The sequence below is a fragment of the Carettochelys insculpta genome, chromosome 4, assembly GCF_033958435.1.
Source record: "Carettochelys insculpta isolate YL-2023 chromosome 4, ASM3395843v1, whole genome shotgun sequence".
Taxonomy (NCBI): domain Eukaryota; kingdom Metazoa; phylum Chordata; order Testudines; family Carettochelyidae; genus Carettochelys; species Carettochelys insculpta.
The window spans coordinates 89,079,646-89,097,833 of record NC_134140.1 but is presented as its reverse complement, the minus strand read 5'-3'; the positions used below and the strand labels follow the sequence as shown (position 1 = coordinate 89,097,833).

Genomic DNA, 18,188 nt, shown 5'->3' with positions numbered 1-18,188 from the left:
ACCAAGCAACTGCAAGAAAAATGTTGTGAACAAAGCCAAGCCTGATACATTAGTTTTATCAACCTGAAGAAAGCATTCAACTCAGTCAATCTTAGTGCCCTGTGGACTATCCTCTCGAAGACTGGCTGCCCCAAAAATTCAAGAGCATCTTGAGGCTGCTTCACAACAACATAACTGCCACAGTATGGAGCAAGAGTGGATGCCAAAGCGACCCCTTTGAGATCAAAACGGGAATCAAACAAGGCTGCATCACTGTCCCATCACTGTTCGGCATCTTCATTGCCATGACCCTTCACCTCACTGATGACAAGCCTCCAGATGGCATAAAGATTGTCTATGGAATGAACAGGAAGCTTTTCAATCTCAAGAGAACGAAGGCTAAAAACAAGACCTCCACAACCTCCGTCATGGAGCTCCAGTATACAGATGACAACATGGTTGCTGCTCTTTCTCCCATAGCCTTTCAGACCATCTAAGTGCCTTTGCTGAAGCATACGAGAATCTTGGCCTCACACTGAGCATCACAAAGACCAAGGTGCTCCATTTCAGCGTCAATCTCAACTTTAGCAGACAGATGACTTCCAAGGTATGGGAAGTGTTCCACATTTTCTAGCAGTTCTCCATTGACTTCAATAGAAGGTACGTGATGTCAATAGAGAACTGATGGAAAATGGGAAACACTTCCCCTACCTTGGAAGTTATCCTTCTGCTAAAGTTGACACTGATGCAGAAATCCAGCATCATCTGAGCCATGCAAGTTCTGCTTTTGCCCTCTTGAGACAAAGGGTCTTTGAAAACTGGGAAAATTATGTCAAGCCAAAGTTCCTTGTATACCATGCGGTGGTTTTTCCAACGCTACTGTACACATGTGAAAAATGGACAACATACAAGCATCTTTGGAAGGCACTTGAACAATACAATCAATGCTGTCTCAGGAGAATCTTAACTATCTCTTGGGAGCATAGGCACATGAATATTAGCATCCTGGAAGATCTGAACTTGACCAGCATTGAAGCCAATATCATTCATCGACCACTTCATTGGACTGGTCACATGGTTTGGATGTCTGATCAGCGCCTCCCAAAACAGATTCTGTTTTCCAAGTTGGAGGAAGGACAGAGCAGCATTGGGGGCCAGTGGAAGCAATATAAGGACATACTGAAGGCACGCATGTTGAAGTGCAGCATTGGTGTTGACCCCTGGGAAAATCTTGCCTAACACCATCCCCAGTGGAGAACAGGAATTCATGAGTGGGTGGCACAATTTGAGAGGTCGTGCCACTATGCAGATGAGGAGAGGCAGAGAAGAAGAAAAGAGCATAAAACAGAGCCCCATGCCCCTCCAAGAGCTACCAACACCTGTCCCTTTTATGATAAGATCTGCTGCTCCAGAATTGGGCTGATCAGCCATCAACAGACTCACAAAGAGGACGGTGACATGAAGCCGTCCTACTTGTTACTGAGCGACACCCAAGATGTCTGATTTTTTATTTCAGAATAACTTTTTAAAAAAGTTAATTTACAGAAACTATATGAAATATAGGGAATTTGTATCAATTTTAATCAAAAAATTTAACCTGAAATTAATTTCATTTCAAAAATTTCTGTTATAGGATATTTTGAAGCTTTTTTTGGTTTTGCTCAGTTTCAAAATGAAAATGTTTTTAAACAAAAGACTTTTCCACCAGATGAAAAATCTGGTTCCCACACAACAGTCTCAGCAGAGATATCACCCATTTTATTTCTTCTGTTTTGTGCAATTTCCCTTATTAAGCTACCCAATGTCCCCTGAAATTGTGCAAGAGGTTTTTTTTGGTCTGCCTTTGTACTATACTTTATCCTTCCCACCGCTCTGTCCAGAGCATTCCTTTGTGCATGTTACCAGAATGAAATTTTATTCCCGTACATATGTTACTTCTGGCTTACTTATCTCTTACTTTTAATATTTTTGCCTTCAGTCTCATCTAATAGTACTTGAGCTGCACAATCTGAAGAGTCTTGTGATAATTTTCTATTGTACCCCTCCTGCTGTACCAAATAAACAGCTAAGAACCCAGAGTTTGATTCAGAGCAGCTTAAGAAATGTTTACCAACATTATCATTACAAAGCACAAATCTAGTTGTAGAGGAATAAATCAGTGTTACTCAGTAAGAACCACCTCAGTGTTGTATTTTAAATGGAGATTTACCAATTTATATGATAAAATACTGGAAATTATTAAATATTAATCTAGCTTTAATCTATCCAGCCCTTGGATATAGCTGACAGGGCAGAAATAGACTTTGTCTGATATTAAAACGGTTTCTGTGCAGTAAGAACAACGTATTAGAATGTGGAAAAGTATTTGCACTGTCCCTCATCACGAGCCTTCACCATGCTAATACAGGATATAAGGAGATAGAGGTCATTTGAAACTCAGGTTTCTTGCATGACAATGTATCCTATTGTCTGGCAACCCGTCTGGGCAAAACAGACTCAGTCAGTTCTTTTGTGATATTTTTCTATTACTAAGAAAGCAAGCTAACTTTTACACATTCATTTTTACCTTTTCTGTTAAAATGTCCTAGCAGTAATGCACAGAGATGTATTGCAATTGGGGCTCACCACAGACATGTAAATGCATGAATTAATGAGCTGCATCTGTGTTAACACAATAGTGATAAACAGCATTGTCAGAATATCATCAAAACTCTAATTAGCAAGTATCATTTTAACACCAAAATACCACTAGTACTAGAACAAACAAATAATGCCGCAATTGTAAGCCGTCATCCCAAGGACAGTACACCAAAATGGAGTACAAGATTAATGACAAGATGTTAGGACAAATGCTAATGTACTGTCATTTAAAGGAAGTGATACTTCTTGGATAAACTACATACAATATACCAAACTTAGCAACAGTTCAAGTCAATTCTCAACAATGGCTAGCACAGAATGTCAGGTAAATAGCGAAAAAGAGGAAAGAAGTCAGTCAGTAACGTTTGTACCAATAAAAGTTACCAACTAGACCTCAATAAATCTACCGCTTCAATGAATAGACCAGATGCTCTCCTCAAGACTTTGTCCATTGCCCATTGAACTGAGTGGCAACCTTCTCACTGAATTCAACGGGTTTGGAATCCCTTTCTCACACCCTAAGTGAGAAAGATTCAAATGAGAGGCAAGTTTTCAGTAAATCAGAAAAACACAAAAAGCCTTTTCTGGCAAAAATCCAGTGTTGGAGAAAGTGGGAGCAATGAATGTTATCCATAGGGTCCTAGGATGCAGCAGATAAAAGGAGTAGGTTTTTCACCTCAGGGAACACAGGGTAGCAGTTACAAATAATTTGGTGCTCTCTTCCTCATCTCCATAATCCAAATGCATCCCTGTTTTCAGTCCTCATGAATTTGGCAACCATGACCTATATTAGAGACAGCTCACAAGTAGACATAATTGACAGCTTCTGCTAAAAAGAAGCCCAAAACTGGAATATTAGCAGAGCCGTAAGTCAGAAGTGATGTCCACTGGCAGAACTGAGTAAGGAAGGTGGTACAGTGCCTGTTTGGACTGGTCTTGTCTCAAGCCAGGCATTATGAATACCACTAAGTATTCATTAAAGTATTTTCCAAAGTCCCTAAGTGACTTAGGTGCACAAGTCCCAGAAAAAGCCATTGGGACTTCTCTCTCTACTTCAGGTACTTTTGAAAATTCAGTCAAAGTCACTCCACATTTTATATGCATTTTATATAACTAATTTTCACAGATATTTTTACTGAGTTAAACAGACTATCTAAAATCCAGCACATACTCAGAAATCCAGCCTCAAAAACACAAAGCATAACTATCTCACTCCATTGTTAAAAATCAGGTGTTAAACACCAAATATAAGTAAATGTAATATTGAATTAAATCTCAAATAAGGGATACTGCAATCTCCCTGTTTCTACACCTGAAATAGGTCCATCAATGTCTGCACTCACAAAAAAATTGTATGCCTTTACCTGAAAGTGAAAATATTTGTGCACACACATCTTCATGCCAAAGAGACACATGATTTAAAAAAAAAAAAAAAATAGGCATAAGATCCGAGGCTGTGGCTGAAGCTGGCAGAAAATCTGGTATTACACACAGATGCTATCACAGGAAGAATGAGGCTGGAATGAAAATCCTGATTCTGAATGTAGTATTTTACTTTGCTGGTTTCAACACAGCCTTCATATGAGTTAAACATAGTTTGTGTGTTTGTTTTTTTAAGACAACACAAATAACCACTTTGTCAGCATTCACTGAGTCTGAAGACAAGCAAAATTCTGTTTATTATAAGATTGAGAAGTCCAAATATTTATTCTCAGCTTTTAACCACAGTATTCAGAAAAATATTCACAAAAGTTCTTTGAAGTATGATCTATACAGCCATGGCTTCTCTATTCGTATGCTAAAAGATATTTTTATATATCATATATTGCAAGTCTAATAGTACCTTTGCTCTACAGATCATGTATGTAAATTCTAATTTGTATATCTATGCAAGCCTCAAAGTTTAGTTTTAATAAATACAGATTTACATGTTGAAGCAGGAGAAAGCGTATCAAAGTGTCTATCTGTATGTTATACAATATGTTTAAAGAAATAACAGGGCAGAGACTTCGATAGACCGTGGGACAGAAGCGCTGTTGCTTCCAAAGAGTGATTCAGAAAAAGGGACTCCTGCACAGGAGACCAGAGATTAAATCTTGCCTCTGTTGAAATCACCTTCAGTTTTGCTAGTGACTTCAAATGGAAGAATGATAATTCTCTGCTCTTATTATAAAACAGAATATTTTTGACAGTCACTACTAACAAATAATACTCAAATAAAAGCCATTTCAGAACTCCTAAAAGCACTTTCCTCTCATTGCCATGCAGGATGTTATACACCTTTCCACATACAACATGCCACTAAAGATGAGTGATGACATGTACCATACATGCAGAATACAGTGGAATTCAGACTACGTGAGTCACATATACATGCTGTTCAGAACAATTTTGACACAACCATATGTAGTTATTATTTCCAATGGATTTACTTTATTCATAATAGGGGTAATATAATATACATCATGGCTACGTCTACACGTGCAGCCAACATCGAAATAGGCTATTTCGATGAATAACGTCTACACGTCCTCCAGGGCCGGCAACGTCGATGTTCAACTTCGACGTTGCTCAGCCCAACATCGAAATAGGCGCAGCGAGGGAACGTCTACACGTCAAAGTAGCACACATCGAAATAGGGATGCCAGGCACAGCTGCAGACAGGGTCACAGGGCGGACTCAACAGCAAGCCGCTCCCTTAAAGGGCCCCTCCCAGACACAGTTGCACTAAACAACACAAGATACACAGAGCTGACAACTGGTTGCAGACCCTGTGCCTGCAGCATAGATCCCCAGCTGCCGCAGAAGCAGCCAGAAGCCCTGGGCTAAGGGCTGCTGCCCACGGTGACCATAGAGCCCCACAGGGGCTGGAGAGAGAGCATCTCTCAACCCCCCAGCTGATGGCCGCCATGGAGGACCCAGCAATTTCGACGTTGCGGGACGCGGATCGTCTACACTGTCCCTACTTCGACGTTGAACGTCGAAGTAGGGCGCTATTCCTATCTCCTCATGAGGTTAGCGGCTTCGACGTCTCGCCGCCTAACGTCGAAGTTAACTTCGAAATAGCGCCCGACGCGTGTAGACGTGACGGGCGCTATTTCGAAGTTGGTGCCGCTACTTCGAAGTAGCGTGCACGTGTAGACGCAGCCCTCGTGAATAGACTCCCATATATAATATTTTATCAAAATTTTGAAAAGCGGCTTGCTGCTTTTCAAATCTGAACTGCTAGTTTGTTTTAAGTGGGCAAACTCTCAAAAGGCCTAGTTGGCATTATGGATTACCATCCTGGACAAATCTCTCCTAATACAAATTTTCCCATGAAAGTTCAATATTTAGAAGTGAAGTGACATAAGTTTCTGAACCTAGCAGAAATTCTAGATGACTTGCTCTTCCATAAGTTAAAAATATTTAAATGAAAGTAAGCACATTCCAGCTAACAGCTTCTATGCTGTACTTCAGACCAACACAAATTAAAAACAGTCAATTCATTAAATCTTCATCATTTAAAGGGCAAATACTGAGAGTCTCTCCAGCACCAGTACTGACATTCGTTCAAGGAAGTTTGTTTTTCTGCAAGTGAACATGACAAAACCACTGTTTCTCTGAGGTTTGGTTTATAGACATGTAGCCAATGACCCAAGAACATCTGAATGAAATGTGAGTTACGTTTTAATTCAAGACAAAAATCTTCAGATTTACACAAAGGGTACCATAAAAGCTGATCATCATCTATGTGTTTCAGATACTGGAGAGGAGCACAAAACAAAATGTCAAATCTAGGTTCAGATCAGAATTTGCAGCTCAACCTATGCTCTTATGGGCCAACTCTAAACACTTCCTAGATCTGGGAAAGTTCGTATTTGGATGCAAATTTTGAATACACACAGTTTCAAGGTGGTTTGAAATTAGGGTTTTGGGTTGGCCCTTTATAAGGTCTTTGATGTTTGGATCTGGGATTTTAGACACCCCTTTTAAAAAAAAACAAATACCAAATATTAATGGCAAATTAAAAAGAGGTCAAATAGGTTTGTATGAGTATTAGCAATTCTGTGAATAAACAGAAGACTTCACTTTCTAGACCTGTTGATCTGGCACTTCTCACTAAATCTACAATTATTTGAAAAGTATAAGAACAAGCACTAATTTGACACCTTTTGCTAAAATATACACTTGACTTTCACTGAATAGCCTAAGATTTGTCCCTCATTTGTGAATATCAGACACATATCAGGAAATAAACAAACAAAAAACCCAGCACATCTTTCGCACATCACTGGAATTAAAGTCGACACGTCTCGGTTGTTTACTTGGGGCCTGATCCAAAGCCTACTGAAATTTGTGAGGAGACTTTCCTGTGACTCAACTGAGCTCTGGATCAGGCCTGTGGCAGTGAAGATTTCAAGGCACAGTTTGAATTCAGTGCAAATCTAAACTTTTGCCTGGAGCAACATGGCACTAAAAAGCTGTAGAGAAGTTTTAGGGTTTGCAGAAGAGCTCCATGATAGGCTCTGACTGCATATTCAATGCCTGTTTTGTTTCAAAGCACCTCTCCTATGTACCAAAACTGAATCTTTTTGCAGTTTCTTACAGATTTGAATGTGTGTAAGATCAGAAGGAACTATCACCCTGAATTACAGTAGCGAATGCAGACACATTTCAGTGACTGAGTGGAAGAGTATATCTGTACAGTACAGTAAACCCTCAATTTACGGACTAATGGTGGGGAAGGGGTGTCCGTTAGTGCTGAAAGTCCATTATATCTGAATGGTTGTACTGTATAGTGATGCCCTGACCTTTCCAGCCCATCACTCACTCCTGTCCCCTGCCCTCCCCTTAACTTCCTTCCCCACCACCCGCCCGCTCCATTCTTTCCCTCACACCTCCATCTCTCTCCCCCATACCAGGAGAGGAGCTGAATGCCAGGCTGGCTCCTTCCACCTCCTGCGGCTCTCAGCGTTGTGGGATCTCCAGCCCCCCAGCTCTGAGCCACCCGCGGGAAGGGAGAGCATTGCCATTCCCAGCCTGTCAGCGGGCAACAGCCTCTGACACCACGGCCGCTGCTCAGCACCACTGCAAGCAGCAGCGGCCCGGCACCAACATGCTCCACGCACATGGGGCTGGGGGAGGAGAGCTCCTGCACGGCGCCACAGCCCCACTCCACAGCTACTCTGGCCCCGGCAGCCACAGCCGCTGAAATGGCCCCTCCAGCCCCAGCAACCCCAGCCATTCCAGCAGCGGCTCTGGTGAGTCTCCAGTATTTATTTAGGGGATCAGAGGGGGGCTGGCAGACAGTGTCCATTATTTCCAAAGTCTATTATATAGGGCACCATTAAAGCGAGGGTTTACTGTACAATAAGCCCCCAATTCAACAGGCTAATTAGGGGGAGGGGCATTCATTAATGACAAAAGTCTGTTAAAACCCGAGAGTTTACTGTATTTGCCATAGCACCCCCGCCCCCAAGAAATGCCAGAGACTCACTGGAACCATTGCTGCAGCTGGAGCCGGAGCTGCCGCTGTGGCAGCTGGAGGAGCCACCAGAGTTTCTGGGGCCACCATGCAGTCGGAGGAGCATGTGGCAGCCCCTGACGTGGTGGCCCCTCCAGCCACTCTGGCAGCTCCCCCCCAGAAGTGCTCTGGCAGGTCCTCTGGTGGCCTCTCCAGCCGTGGGGGTGACTCCAGCGACAGCGGTGAGTTGCTAACATTTACTTTCGGTGGGTAGAGGGGGGCTGGCGGCAGTCCGTTATTTACGATGTCCGCTAAACCGGGGTCCAGTAAATCAAGGGTTTACAATATGCACAGGCAGCGCATGCTTTTTCACGTCCGCAGATTAAAGGGACCCCTCGCACCTCCCCTGCATATGGGCTTCAGCACACACAACAGATGTGCTTGGCCTGAAAACTCAATTCAGCCTTGCCCTGTGCCATATGCCACTGTTGACATCAGTCCAAACGGAGTGTAAAATACAAACAAGCCAAACTGGTAGCAGTTTTGATTTTACACCCTTTTTATGTTTACTTTGGCTTGGTGTTAACACGACAGCAGATGTAGGGTAAGGAAAAATTAGTCCCTGGATTTCCAAGTTCCTCAGATAGCACCTACGCAGGACCTACGAGATACCAAACCATCCTTACAACTATGTTTCATTATTTTTAATTACATTTTAGTAGGCCTAGCCCTAAAATACCTGTGTTTCAATGATACAGAAAACAGAACACCACTTGTCATCACCTACAGCCCCCAACACAAACCCCTGCAATGCATCATTAAAAATCTACAATCTATTCTGGATCAGGATGCTGCACTCCAGAAGGCTCTAAGTGACAGGCCTGTCCTTTCCTATAGGCAACCTCTTAACCTGAGAAAGATTCTCACACAGGCTATACCACAGTAATACTAATCCTGGAACTTTTCCTTGCAACAAACTCCACTGCCAACTTTGTCCACATACTTATTTTGGGGATACCATCACTGGACCTAACCGTGTTAGTTACAAGATCAATGGCACAGTCTCATACACTTCCAACAACATTATATATGCTATTATGTGCCAACAATGCCCTGACACTATGTACATTGGACAGACTGGGCAAAACCTTTGACAAAGAATAAATGGACACAGAGCAGATATGAAGAAATTCAATACACATAAGCCAGTCAGTGAGCACTTCAACGGAGTGGGCCATTGTGGTAAAGACCTGAAAATGTGTGTCCTGGAGCACAAAGAATTTAACAACAGATTAAAGCGAGAGATTTGTGAGTTAGAGTACATATTCAAATTCAACACATTAACACATGGTATGGACAGAGACATCAACTACCTCACGCATTACAAGGACTGCTTCCCATCCGTTGATGCTCATAATTATCTCAGACAGGACAATTAACATCCCCCTGTCTCTCACCCCCTTCATTCAATCCTATTTGATTTGTTAGTTTTTATTGCATTTTTTGGGCATCCTCTGTACTTAATAAATGTCAGTCTGTATTGGAAACGAAATTGATTCGATGAAGGGGGTCTGTCCCAAGAAAGCTCACCACTGAATAAATCATTTTGTTAGTCTTTAAAGTGCTAAATTTCTCCTGCTTTCTTTTGTTGGAGTACAGACTAACACAGCTACCTCTCTGTTACTACAGAAAACAGGCCCTTCCTAAGATAAGCAATATGAACGTTCACCAGCTTCACAAAACTAAATGTTCATTGCTTTTTTGAGAAAAATGTTGAAGAACTAGTTTTAAATTTAATTTGAAAAATAAATTAGCTTCAAGGCCTCAATGATCAGGCTGGTCACAGTCTACAAGAATATTTATTTAAGTTTCATTTATTTTAACCTATCAGATAGCAGAATCACACAGCTGAGTATACCTTACTCTAGCTATGTCTAGTCTACGTGGTTAGGGTCAATCTTCCCGCGTTCAATTTCATGTTGGTAGAAACCCATGAAATCGAACTATTGGGGTCAGCAGTCAACCAATATACTCAATATCACAAGGAGTAAGGAAGGCCAATAGAAGAGTTTCTCCTGTCGACCTCCCTCTACTGAGGCAGCCAACCAAGTCGACTGCGGATAAGTAGATTCTAGCAACACAATTGCCATAGCTAGAATTACATATCTACGATCAACTTAACTGCCTAGCGTAGACCAAGCTTAAGAAAGTAGCATTTCTAATAGAAACCAATTCAGTGCAAGGTGCCAGGTAAGATTAAAGAAGCTGTCCTGATGTTAACAGATAAAAGTACTAGTAATTTTCTAAAAACAGAAGCCAAGAACAGTAATAAATCATTGCTTCATTCCTTTTGGATTTCAACTTTAAATTGCTAGTGGTTTTTTACTTTCACCATTTCTAGGTAAGCCACAACTTGCACAGGAAAAAAAACATTTACGCTGGGTCTACACATACCCCTGCCTTTCGAAAGGGGCATGTTAATGAGCGGGTTCAAAAGATGCTAATGAGGTGCTGCAATGACTATGCAGCGCCTCATTAGCATAATGGCAGCCACAGCGATTTGAAAGTGCAGCTTTTCGAATTGCGTGCCGCCCGTGGAAACGGGACTTTCCGAAAGGACCCCCCCCTAGTTTTTGAAAGCCTTTCTTCCTATGATCGGAAGAACGGCTTTCAAAAACTTGGGGGGGGGGGGGGGTCCTTTCGGAAAGTCCCGTTTCCACGGGCGGCACGCAATTCGAAAAGCCGCACTTTTGAATTGCCGCGGCCACCATTATGGTAATGAGGTGTTGCATATTCATTGCAGCACTTCATTAGCATCTTTTGAACCTGCTCATTAACATGCCCCTTTCGAAAGGAAGGGGCACGTGCAGACCCAGCCTTAGTGCAGACTAAACAGACAAACCATTAATTGATCCAACATGTTGGTAGTTTTAAAATAAATTAGACAGGAGCAAATGGTGGATCCTATTTTGTGTTGAAATACCCTGAGCTTGAATTTTAAGAGTGCTTATACTTTTATTTGTCAAGCTCCTGTTATGTTGCCTGCTAAATAATCTTCAATACTTAAAGTAATAGGAAGTAGAAACTAAACCATATTCTGTTTATTGAGAACAGTTTTAACACACTTAGGAACTTCTAATTTTAAAAGCCACAAGAAGTTCTAGCTAAACTCAAGATTTAAAACTCAAAAACAAAACAAAAAAAACCTTTGTTTGAGCCCTTTTTAAAAGCATATGAATTTGTTTCAGTAAACAGTTAATCTCTTCTTAGGAGTCTGACTGCATGATGTTCAGAATGTTCTGTCCAATATCTGCACGGTTATAATGTTAGCAAAGTAACGCAAAGAACTCTTTTACCTCTTAGCTATTTCACTTATTGCAAAATATAAAAGCGTAAATTAAAACATTCATTCTTTGTAACGCATTCCATGCTCCAATTTACCACCTCTTCTACTAAGAGTCAACTGGCACGAAAGCACAACCATTAGTTACTGGATGCAAACCAGAGATTCCACTAATAGGTGGCATTTTAATCTGCATGACATAGGCTCTTGGCACAAGACACTAGCAGCTCCTGGCAGCAGACTCTATCCCTAAAAATAAATCGGATGAGCTGATCTTTAAAACAATATAATTTCAAAACAAACATTTTTATAAAATCAGTGCTTTCATTATAAGACAAGCCCAGTGTTTGTTCTGGCTTTGCTGTCATTCTTGATGACTAAGTTTACATTCACTCTCTCATGCCACAACAGGATTCCTGAACACACATCTCATGGCATCAAAGACAGATAGGGAAGAATGGGAAACCACAATTTGAGACAAACATCGGCATCTGGATTTCATAAAACCCGATACTCTCCAGCCTCTGGTCCCACAGATGAAAATAATTCCAAAAATGATAGTAGATGCTGCATTCCCTATTTTGCCCAATCCCCCCCCCTCCCAGTAATTAAGAAACAATGTTAACCTTCACATCTAGCAGAGCTCAATCTCACCCCCAGCCCCCGCCTCACATGGGCTACGGGAACTTAATGGTCCAACAAAATACTTACAGCTGCCTACCTGCCCCACAACGGGACCACAGGTCCACAACGTGGCCAAAACTTCCCAGCTTTTCCTCCAAACTGCATGTTCTTGTTTATCTCTCTTGGCAACCTGACAATTCCTCTCCCTAGCAGCAGTGGGAACAGTATTTAGAAGCTGTGCAGGTGGCCAGAAAAACACTGCTGCCCAGCAAAGAGACACGAAACAAACGGGTGCCAAAAAGGAAGAGGGCAGAGGGACCGAACCGCGGCTCCCTCCTGGCCAGGGCAGGAGATAGAGAAACTGACTAAGCGGGTCCCTCCAGCTCACCCCCGCTAGGAGCTGCGCCCAGATCTTGGGGGACGCTCTCCCCAAAGCACCGCACCGGCGAGCGCCGCCGGCCACCAGACCCCAAGCCGCGCACCAAGGCAGCCGCGGACCCGGGACCGGGCAAGGCCGGGTCGTGTAGCGCGGCGCCCCGCTCACCCACCTGCATGCGGCATGGTGATGGTCTCGTTGGCGCTGCCGGAGCCCACGTTGAAGATGACCACGGCAGAGGCGTTCTGGGCGGCGGCGTGCCGGATCTTATCCTTGTACGTGCAGTTGCCCTTGGGGATCAGCGCCACCCAGCTCTTGCCCGCGCCCGGGGCGGCGAAGCGCGTGTGGGGGTCGCACGCCAGCCGGTCGTGGGCGGAGACGGTCATCACCACCTGGCCCCGGGCATCCTGCTTGGGCGAGTGCTCCCCGTAGCGCCCGCACTCGCTCTTCTCGCTGCGCAGCTCCGGGCTGCCGGCCGCCGGCTCGGCGTAGGTGATGTTGACGAAGGCCGTGTACCACTCCTCCTTCTCGGCCACCGTGAAGTCCAGGCAGAGCAGATGCACGAAGCAGAAGGAGAGCAGCCATGTTGAGAGCGCCAGGCTGCGGCACGCCTGGATCAGAGACATTGCCATCTTCCCTCGGCCGCCCCCTCGCCTCCGGCCCGGCGGGCGGGCGCGCCCCGGAGCCTGCGCTGGGCAAGGCGGCGGGGGCCGGGACGTGGCGGTGCGAGGAGCCGGCCGGGTAAGCTCAGCCGTAATGCATTGCACTGGGGCTCGCCGGTGCCTCCCGCCGCCTTAGCGCCTTGCTGCCCTGCTCTCTCCCCGCCGGGGGCAGCGCGGGGGCCTCTCGGGACCTCTCCGGCTGCCTGAGGGGGCGTCTCGGCTGCACGCCGCGGGGGGCGGGCAGGGGGCCGCTGCTCCTCGCCCTCCGCCGCTCCACCCCCTCGCCGGGCAGCCGCGCGGGCGGCTCGCCAGAGGAGATGCTGGCTCTGGTGTGGCGGGCTAGGGGAGGGGCGTCGGCGTCACGGCAAGAGCTCTGGCTGCTCCGCTTCCCCGGCGCTCCGCAGCGGAGCTGCAGCAGCGACACCTGCTGGGAGACGGGCGGCGCAGGACGCGAAGCTCGAGCAGCCAGTGGTGCTCAGCCCCGGGTTGTGGCGGCTGGGGGCAACGGCCTAGGTCTGAGGCGGTCTGGGAAAGGCTGTCAGTTCCTAGAGCAGTGGCTGCGAACCGGTGCCGCCCCCGTCCCAGATTTCCAAAGGGGTCTGCACCTCTCTGTGAAAGACCTAGGGGTCCGCAGATGGTTGAAACTCACTGGACTCGAGGAAAGACTGAGAGACACCTGCAGTTTAATGGGGGAACTTTTCCTTGCAGCAAGGCCCCTTGCCAACGTTGTCCACATATCTATGCTGGAGATACCATCACTGGACCTAACCATATTAATCACAGAATCGTGGGCACATTCTCCTGTTCCTCAACTAACATCATATATGCCATCATGGGCCAACAATGCCCACACACCATGTATATAGAACAGACTGTGAATAGTCTTCAAAAAAGAATGAATGGACATAGAAGGGATATCAAAAATTTCCAACTACTCAAACCTGTCAGCCTTCACTTTAATGGAGTGGGCCATTCTGTTAAAGAGCTGAGAGTTTGTGCTCTACAAAAAAGAGACTTTAACAACCATCTGCAGAGGGAATGTTAGGAACGAATATTCATATTCAAATTTGACACCTTAACCTGTGGTTTGAACAGGGACAGCAATTACCTGACCCATTACAAGGACTCTTTCACATACTTTGATGTTTGATCTAACACTTCCCCACCCCTCACCCCCCTCCTGTTTTTCTAATCTGATTTGCCAACAATGATAAAAAAAATTCTGATTTGTCAACCTTGATAACAATTTTTGGACCTCTGTGCTTTATATATTGAGTCTGTTCTGGTAGGGCTGTAGATCTGAAGAAGTGGGTCTGTCCCACGAAAACTCATCACCTAATAAATTATTTTGTTAGTCTTTGAAGTGCTACATGGCTGCCTTTTTTGTTTCGATAGATTACAGGCTGACACGGCTATCTTTCTGGTACTACTGCAGTTTAGGGTTAGGGACTTTAAAAATCTCCTTGTGGACCCTGTTATTTTAATTAATTTGCTGGTTTTCCTGCCCGCTATCAATGAGAGCTTTTCCCTACTGGCAAATGATCCCATAACTACCTTCAAGGCCTTGCTTTCCCCTTCCTCTGAAGCATCTGCTTCTAGTCTCTTGAAGGGACCATGCACAGGACTAGATGGCTCACCATTCTGATCTGCTATGACCGTCCCTATGATTCTGTTGAAAATGAAAGCAATAAAGGACAGTTCTCCACTGAATTTGTTTTAGGATATGGGCCTGCAGCAGCAAATGTCTCTGCTCTGCTATTAAATGAGAAAAAACATGATGTTCATATGTTTTGAGCTGTGTGTTTACACATATCAGGAAACAAACATTCTGTTCCAAAACACAATAGATGTGGATGATAGAGCTTTAACCACACAAAAGCCAAGTCTACACTAGCCCAAATCTTCGAAATGGCCATGCAAATGGCCATTTCCAACATTACTAATGAGGCATTGAAATGCATATTCAGCATCTCATTAGCATGCTGCCAGCTGCAGCTATTCGAAATTGCTGCTTTTTGCTGCTATGCGGCTCATCCAGATGGGGGTCCCTTTTGAAAGGATCCCACCCACTTCGAAATCCCCTTATTCCTATCCAGACGGTGTGGCTCATCCAGACAGGGGTCCTTTTCAAAAGGACCCTTCCAACTTCTAAATCGATTTCGAAGGACCCCTGTCTGGATAGGAATAAGGGGATTTTGAAGGTGGTGAGGTCCTTTCGAAAAGGACCCCACCTCGTCTGGACGAGCTGTGCAGGAGCGAAAAGTGGGATTTTTGAAGAGCTGCAGCTGGCGGCATGGTAATGAGGTGCTGAATATGCATTTCAGCATCTCATTAGTAATCTTTGAAATGGCCATTTCGAAGATTTGGGCTAGTGTAGATGTAGCCAAATAGGCCAAAAGAAGGCTTAGTGTGAAACTTTTTTAAAAAGCATAAAACTTCAGAGGAAACATCTATTAGGCCGTGTATGCACTTGGCCAAAACTTCGAAATGGCCATGCTAATGACCAAATTGGAGAATACTAATGAGGCACTGAAATGAATATTCAGTGCCTCATTAGCATGCAGCCAGCTGCGTCTCTTTCGCTCACGCGCGGCTCATCTACATGGAGGTCCTTTTTGAAAGGACCCTGCAAACATCGAAATCTCCTTATTCCTATCACTTTTGGAGTGCCGCAGCTGGCAGCGTGCTAATGAGGCACTGAATATTCATTTCAGCACCTCATTAGTAATCTCCAGTTTGGCCCATTTTGAAGTTTTGGCCAAGTGTAGACGTAGCCTTAAAGTAGGCAAATAAAGCACAAAGAGCAGTGCAAAAAAGCAAAGGATGAAAGCTTAGAACTGGCATAGTCAATGTGTTGGAACTTTGATTCTGTATAATGCATAATAATTGGAATTAAAATACTCATGGGGAGTAACTCCAAGATCCACATTCTGATCTCTTTTATACATTATGAAAGGAGTGTTAAACCACAACTGTATTCTGTATCTACTCCAATGCAAGTGAGATCAGAATCTGTTTGCATACAGGGTGGAAAAGTTATTTTTCTAATGGCCATTTATTCTTTAATTTTAAAAGACAGCTGACATGGTGATTATGTATAGTCTGCTTTAATCCTGTGGCAAAACTCTGTTGTTGTGCTTTGGATTTACTTGGGACATGTGCATGTAAATTAATAGCAGTATTTGGCCTTTACATTATGCTGCTACATGTTTACTTTCAATATGGACAGAGAAGAGTCCCTACCAACAACGTTCGTGTAGTGCTTAAGGAGGGCTGATTTTCCAAAAAGAATCTTACCAAAATGGATTGGAAGGAAAAATCAGAAAAGTATGAATAAAAAAATGGGAGTTGTTCAAGAAGAGTTTGTTAGATGACCAAAAATCTGCAGTCAGATACTACAACAATTTTGGGTAGAAACCCATGCTGGTTTAGCATGGAAGTGAAGGCTGTAATTGGGAGAAAGGATAGGGAGTACATAACATAGAAAATGGGGAACCACATGGTAACCAATATAGCAGAAGTTATGAAGTACAGAAAGCTGATAAGGGAAGATAAATACATCAGTGGAAAATTCTAGACCTGTCAAAACTAAGTACAATAAGGCTGAGATTTTTAAAAGTGCATTAGGAACAAAGGAAATCCTTACAATGGCATAAGGCCTCTTACAAGCTCTAGAAGCTAAGAGTGTTAATAATGATGGGAAAAAGGAAAAAGCGTTCAATACATATTTATGTTGTATATTTAAAAAAGAATCAGGGAAATGAACTTATATCACACATAGATGAAATATTTTCCAGTTCATTAATAATTATAGAGAATGTTCAACCTCTACCAAGGATCAAATATTTTAAATCAGAAGATCCAGACAAGTTTTCACCCAAGCAACTGAAAATAATTGACTGAGAAGATCTCTAGTATTCTAATATTCTAAAATAAATATTGGAATACTAGGGAAATTTCAGAAGGCAGAGTATCATAGAGATATGCCAATATTTAAGAGAGTAATTACAGTAAACCCTTGATTTGATGGACTAATGGAGGGAAGGGGTGTCCGTTAATGCTGAAACTCCATTAAATCCGAATCTACAGGACTGGCGGCGCCTTGCAAGGTGCACCAGGGAGTGCATGCCGCTTGCCCTCACACATGCCCCACCCTAGGTGGGACGAGTGCATGGTGGCTCCTGTGGCAGCCCTGGTGGCTCCTCCAGGCCTGGTGTCCCAGCCACTGTGGCAGCCCTGGCAGCTTCTCTGGCCCTGGTGGCTCTCCAGCGGCTCCTCCAGCACCTCCATTGGCTGCTCCAGCCCCAGTGGGCTTAGCTTTGGTGGCCCCAGCTGCAGTGGCAGCTCCAGTGGTGGCTCCAGTGAGTCGCCAAAATTTATTTGGTGGGGGGCGGGGCTGGTGGACAATGTCCGTTATTTCCAAAGTCTGTTAAATTGGGGTCCGTTAAATCAAGGGTTTACTGTATAGACTAGTTAGTCCTAGGGGGAAATAATGGAAAAGAATAAGATGATGAGATTATACTTAGTGCAAGTCAACATGATTTTATAGAAAATAGGTCTTGTCAGATGAACAATTTCATTTTTTGGTGAGCTTACAATTTTTATTGATAAAGGTAACAGCATAGCTGTAATGTACTGTGACTTCTGAAAGCACATTGTCTTTGTACAAAGTGACAATCTCATTATAAATCTAGCATTATCCCATATGGCTAAACAGACAGATTAATAACTGGCTAAGAGTAATAAACATGTTATATGACAGTAGTGTTCAATTATAGTTTCTGAGGGGCCAGATAAAGCAGTGTCCAAAAATTTTTGGAAAGGCAAAGAATTGGCCAGGTGTTTGCTCCCAAGTGAAAGCAATTCAATTCTTTGCCCATCTGGCAGGGGTTGGCAACGGATGACATACATGCCAGAGACTGTACATTTACTGATTTTTGAGTGGTATGCAGACTGCTGGTCTCATTAGGAACAGATTTGGAGATTCACTTCAATATATTTTCCTTCTGATTTCCAAGATGCCATGTACAGGCAATGTCTCTCTGAATTTCAGTGAACCCAAAATGCTGATTATCCAGATAAGCAGTATGTTCCCTATGCTTATTGGGTAATCAGCAT

At 43.8% G+C, this 18,188-nt stretch overlaps 1 protein-coding gene across 1 annotated transcript in view; it reads right to left on the bottom strand.

Moving 5' to 3' along the window:
- Positions 1-14,387, bottom strand: part of RNF150 (ring finger protein 150) — a 185,445-nt gene extending 171,058 nt beyond the window's left edge. The window contains exon 1 of the mRNA XM_074993277.1: positions 12,581-14,387. Within this exon, the coding sequence (XP_074849378.1) occupies positions 12,581-13,040 (460 nt within the window). The 5' untranslated portion in view covers positions 13,041-14,387. The remainder of the gene's footprint in view (positions 1-12,580) is intronic.
- Between the last annotated feature and the right edge of the window lie 3,801 nt (positions 14,388-18,188).